The sequence below is a fragment of the Lycium ferocissimum genome, chromosome 8 (assembly GCF_029784015.1).
Source record: "Lycium ferocissimum isolate CSIRO_LF1 chromosome 8, AGI_CSIRO_Lferr_CH_V1, whole genome shotgun sequence".
Taxonomy (NCBI): domain Eukaryota; kingdom Viridiplantae; phylum Streptophyta; class Magnoliopsida; order Solanales; family Solanaceae; genus Lycium; species Lycium ferocissimum.
The window spans coordinates 67,156,706-67,166,159 of record NC_081349.1 but is presented as its reverse complement, the minus strand read 5'-3'; the positions used below and the strand labels follow the sequence as shown (position 1 = coordinate 67,166,159).

At 40.3% G+C, this 9,454-nt stretch overlaps 1 protein-coding gene across 1 annotated transcript; it reads right to left on the bottom strand.

The window, feature by feature from the left end:
• Positions 1-4,035: 4,035 nt before the first annotated feature.
• Positions 4,036-4,875, bottom strand: LOC132066553 (uncharacterized). Its single transcript, XM_059459848.1, has one exon. The coding sequence runs from the start codon at positions 4,873-4,875 to the stop codon at positions 4,036-4,038; it is 840 nt and encodes a 279-aa protein (XP_059315831.1).
• Between the last annotated feature and the right edge of the window lie 4,579 nt (positions 4,876-9,454).

Below are 9,454 nucleotides of genomic sequence, written 5' to 3'. Positions count from 1 at the left end.
CTCATATGTCCAACTCAACCGCACCTGTTACATTTTCCTGTTCATTTTCCCTTTCAATATTCAATGTCTAACTTTTACCTGTATGTATGACTACTTTCCATCCTAGATTTCAAAATTCCCCATGGTGACGAGAACACCTTGGTCGCCGTTACTTATAAATACTGGGTTGACGGTCCCTTTGATTTCCGTTCGCCGCTATTAGGTAATAATTTATAGCAAATGCACATACATGGGAAATTTCAATAAAGTCTCATATACCTGCAGTCGATCGGTCTCTACTCTGATCTGGTGATCTATAAGGTGAAGTATGCTTCTCGTCATCGTCTACCCAGAATCCGCTTGTCTGGCTTTCATCATCTCGCTCATCTGAGTTCAAGGAACGTAGATAACCGGGAACTCCCCGGTTTACCGACGGCCCCGGACAGGATAGGGGCCGGAGTAATTCGTAACACTTACCGGGTAGCTAGCCTAACGTAGTGCTCGCTATAGGAGCAATCGGTACGACCTCTCGAGATCTCCTCCTCTCGGTATCCCGCACGAATACTCGATGGATCCGTGTCATAATCGTCCCTGGGGGTCCTTCTCCCCGGATGTCAAAAACTCCGGAGGAATCATTCTCGGGTCCTCCGAGGGACCGGGCCCATGGGAATAACCGAGGCTCCTCCCGCTCGGTCCAGAGCCCGGGGTCCCGAATCTACTCTAGGGGCCTTCTTAGCACCCCCACTATCTGAAGCCGATCTCTTCATCTCTCGCCAGTCTACACCTACCTACAGGAAAAGAGGTCAGAAGTGATATTTCCTAGACTCTAGCTCTATCGCACGATCTAAGACAGAAGGAAATATAACTTCCTAAATGTCCTGTAGCTTCCTGTTTATAGATGTGGTTCACAACACACCGATAAACAAGACTCTACTAGACACCTGGCCGTAGACACTCCGAGGATGAACCGCTCGATACCACTTTTGTCACAACCCAACCCCGTAGGCCCTGACTAGTGCCCGAGCTGGACACTCGTAAACACACCTGTTAACTATTATCAACCCACAACTAGCATAATAAGGAACTCATATATAAAAAGGCATGACGTCGTCTCAAAACTGTCGCATATATGGACATATCATAGCAACCTGTCTCCTGAGGAGTTACAACTTTCGATAGATAATATCTCACATAAGCCGGCAAGGCTAGCATAACATGTGGGAACGTCCCAACTATATACATACGCAAGCCGACAAGGATGCCACTACATACAGTGTCCCAAAACATATATACATACGCAAGCCGACAAGGCTGCCACTACGAATGGGAGCGTCCCAAAACATAAGTCATGTATACACAACTAACAACAACCATATACAAACCCACACCTATGTCTACAGACCTCTAAGAGTGTCAACAACAACATAGGACGGCACAGGGCCCCGCCGTACCCCTGAATGAACACATATATACAACGAAAGGATCTATACCCAAAAGATTAGGCTCCGGGACAATGGAGCACTCCAAGTCACCGAACGTATATCCTAAGTTTCGGCGGATCACCAAAGCAAGAATCAGACTCGCGGGCATAAAACGCAGCCCCCCCCCCCCGAAGAAAGGGGGTCGTACGAAATATGTACTGAGTATATAAAGCATGAAATACAGTAAACAGGATTATAGCCGAAATAAAAAGTACAGAAAACAAGTACAATAACCAGAATACCAAAATGCTTGCTTTTGAAACACAAATCATGTATGTCGATATCATATATCATATCCGGCCCATTATAGGACTCGGTGAACATGGTCGCCACCCCGTCTTTGGCGCAAAAACACAGCATATTCCAGAACACAGTATAACTCCGTATCACAAAGATAACTCCGTATCACAGCATAACTCCATATCACAAAGATAACACCATAACACAGCATAACACCATAACGTATATATATCATACCCGACCCTCTAGTGAGGGACTCGGTGAAAGATGTAATAACAGAATGCACAAACAGAGTAGTGAGTAACCATATGCATATAAATCATCTTTTGAGACTCAATAGACAAGTAGACTAACCAACGCTCGAGTATCGTGATGATAGCCATATTAAGTTCTCTCTAAATGTCATTACGACTATATTAAGGAAAGTCTCCATCATAGACATGTATTAAATCAATACGAGACAACTTATGAAAGTTAAGGACATTATTCATTATAGAATCCTTTAGGAATAGGAACTCTTATGCATCATTTACTATTCATTCATATAAAAGACGCGAGGGCAATAGCTCGACTATCCTGAGAGTTCTAACATCAAGAAGTGAATAAGAATCATCAATCATACTCGGAACTTATGAATAGAGTTACCCCCAAGCTCATATCTTATCTTACTTACATCTAGGACATGCCAAAAGAAAGAAGGGATAGGCTTTACATACCTGTTGACGACTAATTGCAAAACCATTCGCTTTGTCGCTCTTTTTAGCCTATTTAACATAAAGGTAATGTTATCGTCAGTAACTATATTTTCTAGTTCGTAAATCCATAGCACATCGCTTTATAGAACTTGTTCTTTAACTTATACATCCTCGTTTAGGGTTTTCCATTAGTTAAGGGCTTAACGAAAATCGTTATATATATATATATATTTTCCTAACTCGAATTTCCAATTATTCTCCTGTTGACACAAAAATACCACCAACAGAGATATCCATATAAAATTCTCACAATCCAGCCCATAACAATTCTAAATCCATTTAAACCCACGATTTCACATAATAACAATTTCATGTATTTTCTTACCTCCGATTTTGTCCAATTCAATTTTAATAATTCCATTACAACATTATTAACACAACTACATCATGAAATAGGAAAATCTTACCACAATTCCCTCGGAGAAATTTGTATGCTCAATTGTTCCGATTTCACAATTTCTTCTTCCGCAATTTAATACCCAACGTTGCTATCACTTCCTTGAACTTATAACTCAATTGAAATTAAATCAACAACATGAAAAAAAAAAATTAAAAACCATGGCTGCCATGGTTATGCATATTTTTTTTTCTTTTGATCAAGATTGAAATGGAAAGAAATGATTCATTAAGTCACTTTTGGTGACTTATATATGAATCCCTTGAGCCCTACACGTGCCCTCCTATGTGGCACCATTCTCCCCCCCCCCCCCCCCCCCCCTCTTTTTTTTTTTAATTAAAAATCGGGTGGGGCCCACTTTGGCAATTAATTTTAATTAATCACTAATTCTTGCTTAATAATCTAATCACAAATAATTAATCCCCAATCTCTAATAATATTTCTATACTAAATAAAATTTATTAACAATTTATGTTTTAATTAAAATTTAAAATTAAAGGTTTCTACTTTTTGTCCGAAAATGATTCCGCCTTTAACTTGACTCCATTTGCTTGCGAATAATTCGACGTATAAATATACAGCGTATAACACATACACCGTTGAAAGGTAGCCGGTGCATTAAAAAGACCGAAGGGCAACCTGCTGAAAGCGAATGTCCCATAAGGACAAGTAAATGTCATCTTCTCCTGATCCTTAAGGGGGTGTTGATCTGATTGTGGACAGAATACCCGTCTAGGAAGCAATAGTAAGACCACCCCGCTAGTCGATCAAGCATCTGATCAATAAAAGGCATGGGGAAGTGATCCTTGCAGGTAGAATTTTTAAGCTTGTGATAGTCCATGCAAATTCTCCAACCTGTCACAGTCCTCGTCGGAATCAACTCATTCTTTGCATTGGGAACCACTGTGATGCCGCCCTTTTTTGAAACATATTAAACTCGGCTCACCTATTTACTATCAGCAATAAGGTAAACCACTCCAGCGTCTAACCACTTGATGATTTCTTTCTTTATGACTCCTTGCATGTTTTCATTTAGTCTCCTTTGATGTTCCACACTTGGCTTTCTATCCTCCTCTAACTGGATTTTATGCTCACAGATCCCAGAAGGAATACCCTGAATGTCTGCTATGGTCCAACTTATAGCATGCCTATACTTACGCAATATCTCCAAAAGCATCTCAATCTACTTTTCAGCCGGTAATGCTAAAACAATCACTGGTAATGTATTATTTGGACCGAAGAACTCATACTTTAGATATGATAGGAGCTGCTTAAGCTCAAGCTTCGGTGGATCAATGATAGAAGGCTTTGCTGGAGGTGTTGTTCTATTTTTCAGATCAAGATCAAGCTTCTTTGGGTGGTAAGAATATGAGCCCAACCCAACAAGCGAATTAACTATCTCCACATAACCCTCCATGTCTTTAGAATCAAAATTGACAAGAATAGCAGCAAAAGCTTCTCCCAAACTTTCTTCTTCCATTTTGAATTCCACCGCTTCATCAACAACATCAATAAAATCAATCATTGAAATGCTCTCATAAGCACTTGGTAACTTCATTCCCCTACTTGCCTTGAAAGTTACCTCTTCATCATTGACTCGGAATTTTATTTCGTTCTTTTTCAAATCCATAAGAGCCCTTCCCGTAGCAAGGAAAGGTCTCCCCAGAATAATGGGAATATCACGATCAATAGCACAGTCAAGAATCACAAAATCTACGGGCAACAAAAAATCACTGACCCGCGCAAGAGCATCATCAACCATGCCAACTGGCCTCTTAATCGATCTGTCAGCCATTTGTAATCGCATAGTAATCGACCTTGGCATCCCCAAACCTGATTTGTTATAGATAGCAGGTGGCATTAAATTTATACTCGCCCCATTATCACACAGAGCAAGAGCAAAATCACGCTGCCCAACAGAACAAGGAATGGTGAACGCCTCAGGATCTCCCTTTTTCTGGACAGTAGTTGTTGAAATAATGAAACTCACAATGTGAGTCAAACTCACGGTTTCATGTTGCATCGTCTTCTTCTTATGCAACAGGTCTTTCAAGTACTTAGCAAAATCGGACATCTCCTTGACAAAGATCCAAGAATGAAAAGTTCAGAGATAACTGCTTCAGCTGATCGTAAAATTTCTCGAACTTAGCATCTTTCTTCTTCTTCGCCCAGCTTCGAGGAAAGGGGGGTTTATATTTGAAAAGCAGAGTCAAAGGGCAGAGAGCCCTTTTTATAGTCTTCATGCTCTTATCATCAGCCACCTTCAAACTTTCTGGAATATCAGCAACTTTCTCTTCACTAGGGACCTCATCAACAATAATTGGTGCATCAGACTGCACCTCTTCCTCTTCATTAATTGGCTCCAGATCAACAACCTTCATTTCAGCACTTTGGAGTATTTTACCACTCCGAGTACTGATAGGAAACACACGGTCTACACAGCCTCCGCTATTTTTTGGATTCGGAATAGTGTCACTAGGAAGTCCTCCCTTTTTAGGAGGGTGCTGCTCTCTAGAAATAGCATGCATCTGCGAATCGAGCTTTTGAATAGCCGCTGTATAAGATCCCACTATTTTCGTTAGCCCAGATAACGTCTTTTCAGACTTGGTTTGATTTGCCAGAACCTTCTCAAGCATTTTCTCCAACCTCGAGCTACCTTGATCGTTTGTCTGCCCTTTTGGTGGAATGTATGGATTGGACTTCTATTTCCAAAGTAGTTGTTGTTGTTGTTGTTGTTGTAGTTCCCTTGGTTCGAACCACCATAGTTTTTGTTATAGTTCCCTTGGTTATTAGTGTATGCACCTTGCCCCTGCTGAGCTCTCCATTGATTTTGATTCTGATTCTGATAACCCCCTTGGATGTCCCCCTTGAGAGCATAGTTAGCATAGTTAACATCCCCAACTTGTATACGAGGTCCCTCGTGATATGGACCCTCTTGTACTTGGTACATCCTATTTGGCATACCTGAAGTGTCTTCGCAAACATTTACCTTATTAGTCTCCTTCTCATCAAACTTCTTGGTCAACAAAGAAATATTCGTTGCAAGCTGAGCCAATGTTTACTGAGTATCCTGATTTTCCTTCACCATAGTCTGGATCATGACATTCCCATAGGGTACACTATCAGCATTGTTTGAGTGTCAAGCCTGATCGTTCATAGTCAATCTTTTAAGTATGTTGGTAACTCAAGTGTAAGATTTATCCATGAAACAACCATCAGCTGTGTTGTTTGCAATTGACTGCGTTATAGGATCCACCCCTCGGTAGAACTTATCCATTAATATGTTCTCTGGAAAACCATGAGTCGAAAACTTCTTCAAATATTCTTTAAATCTCTCCCAAGCTTCATATAATTGTTGTTCCCCCGGTCACTGCTTGAATTCATATATTTTGTCACGGATCTCAGCCTTCTTGCTAGGAGGATACCATTTCTTGAGAAAGACTGCTACCATATCTGCCCATGTAGTAATAGAAGAAGTAGCTTCTCAAACCACGTTCTTGCTTCTCCAGCTAAGGAATATTTGAAAAGTCTCAACCGAATAGCATCTTTTGAAACATTGTTTTGGATATGATGAACACATACATCCACAAAGTTCTGCAAATATCGTTGAGGATCACTATCGGTTGAGTTCCAAAAGTTTCCCTCAAGCTTTAAAATTCGGTAGAGAGGGAGTCAATTTTGACACTTGTAGCTCCAACCCAAGGATGAACAATAGCGGATGCATAGTCCTCCTCATCAATCGGATCAAAGAATACATTCTCCTTCTCTCGCATCATTGTGGTCATGATGTTGATCACCCCGTTACCATAACTGCATTTGATTTCTCCTAACCATGATTACCTGGTTCACAAGGAATAGCAAATAAGGTGTGATAGAGTAAGAAAAAGACTTCAACTAAAGCAAACACTATTTAGTAATTTCAAAACCGTATTCCCCGGCAACGGAGCCAAAATTTGATACGCTTAAATTACACCTTTTATTAGCGTAAAGCAGACGTTGTCAAATATAGTAACCCAACAAGGTTGGGGTCGAATCCCGTAGGGAATATGGTGTGAAAAGGTTACTGAATTCGTAGAATACTTTATTTAGGCCTGATGTCTTATTCCGATGAATTTGTAGGAAGTTGGTTGCTTATGACTAATTGCTAACTAATTACTTTGGATTGTAATATATGGTAAAAAAATCCAAGGTTGTGTCCCGGCCAAATGAATGCAATGCTTAGGGTTCTAATATGATTTACTTCTAATGGGTCATTGTATGAGTGCACTTAATCTCTAATGGAGTTCCTAATATTTTCCAATAAATAAGAACAATATCTCTCTATGATTTTCCCAAATACAAAAGAGTTTATATGAAGAACGATTAATTATGCCAAGTAAATTTCTCTTATTCCTAAGTGAATTTATTAAAAAGGTTTAAAGCCTTGAGTTCTTATTATTAGTTCTTACCAAACCCTAATTATTTTCCCGAATAAATCAAGATTTATGGCATACGCTAATGTTTGCAACAGTCAACTACTAATGGATAATGAAGAACTAACAAACCCTAACAACCCATTATGTAAATATCACAACTAGAAACCCATTCACAAAACACCCATCCTTGGGTCCACAACCTTAGTAGGGAATTTAGCTACTCATGGACGGAAAGCAAAAACAAGAATTTGTAGAAGTTAGAAGGCTTACGGTTGAATTGAATTGAAGAAATTAATAAACTTGTCAAAAAGTACGTCCCGTGCAATAAATGTATGGGATCCGTTATATTTGTGTCACACCCCAATCTTGATTAGGGTGTGATGGGCACCCGACCCTTACCTAGGGCCGAGCGAACCCTCTGACTCTTATTCCATGCGTAAAATTTTTTTCCTCTAAGTCAAATACATATGACAAAGCTTACTAAAATATTCTTTCTGTTGCTTTCCGAACAATTCGAATTTGTAACTGTATATAACTCCGTATCATAATACAAACCGACACTTTGGCCTATGAAGCCACCGACGACTAACTTCGGTACCCACGACTCGTCCGCAAAGTCTCTAACCGTAACGGGAAATCCCGGCACGTGTACTCGACTCGCCACACCCGTGCCAAATGGAGCTTGCTAATCCCCTGGCTGGAACATCTTCTATCCCGTTTTTATCCGTTCTGGGTGCACCGCGTGTACGAACGCAGCCCCGAAGAAGAGGCCGCACGCAGCAATGTACCGAGTATGCAAGACGTGAACAAGTAACAACATAGTAAGAGTCAAGGCTATCATATAAAGAGTAGTATTCGGTACACATGAGACATATCATGGGAAGTCAGATCCGTACATATGAAGCATGTCACGTATGAAAATCAGAATCGACGCAGTAATAACCGTATGGAAACATAGACCGTATCATAGGATAAAAGAGTAACTCTCGTGTATATGCGAGCTAATTGGCGGATGCCATGCATGCTTAGTATATACTTTTGTTCAAAACATTTCGTGTCATATACATGTGAAAATAACAAGTCATGTCGCCGAATTACATCGGCTCGCCCACATGTGTCCCGCGTCCGGGCATCCCGCGTCCGGACGGGAATTACGCCACCGACCAGTGGCAATGCGTCTATAGCGCAACATGTATCCATTCCCCAAAATTTCCCATTTTCATATACATATCATATACATGTCATATACATATCATAAGCAACATGCATAAGAACCCAAGGAAAGTCATGTGTCGGTCGGGTGACGTAAGGTCGAAAACCTCCGATTGTATTATGAAATAACCAGCGGGCGCTTTATCTCACCCCGAAAGAACTAGTAATAGGCGAGACTATCAATGGAGAGTGACATCACGAGAAATCATAGGACAGATATAAGGCATCATAGACGTCAATTCATAGACCTTGAACCGTAGAAATAGTGTCACCTTCATATTCATCAACTTTTTACTTAGAAATCTGTCATGGAATCATTTTGGTCATAATTTTATCATGAAGATATTCTCTTTTCTACGTCATCGTTATTATTATTGCCATAGAAGTATTCTCATTGGGATAAGTATAGTACTTGCCGGATAATACTGCATTAGGATCAAAGGTTTCTTTGGATTCACTTTCGCAGTAAGTCAAGCGGAACAATAAGGAAAATCCGGAAACAATGGGCCCAGCCTTCGGGTCAAATGAGGCGGCGTACCAAATTTACATATGTTACATGTCATGGCATTGCTTGTGAGGGTTTTAGGTTAGTCGGGTCCTATTTATGCGAGTTCTAGAGGTTTAGGAAGCTTTTTCAAAGATTTCACACAATTTCTAGTTCAATTCTACCGAATGAATAGTAAATCGATTTCAATCTCGGTTTTCTAGGAAAGGAATTATCCCCGAGGCCCGTGTTCAAGCCTACTACGTCTACGACATGCCAAAGAAGGAAAGTGAAGTCTTACATACCTTTTCCGCCTCATGCGCGACTCCAAATTCAAGTTCCAAATCCACCATAATCTACAAATTGTACGTATACCAAATAATAATTAGAACCTTTAGAGGTTAAATCTTGAATTGACACTTGCCTACGAAATTTCGACAAGACTTCGTAAATGCGGCATCCCACCAAGTTCAACTTGGCTAATTTCAATC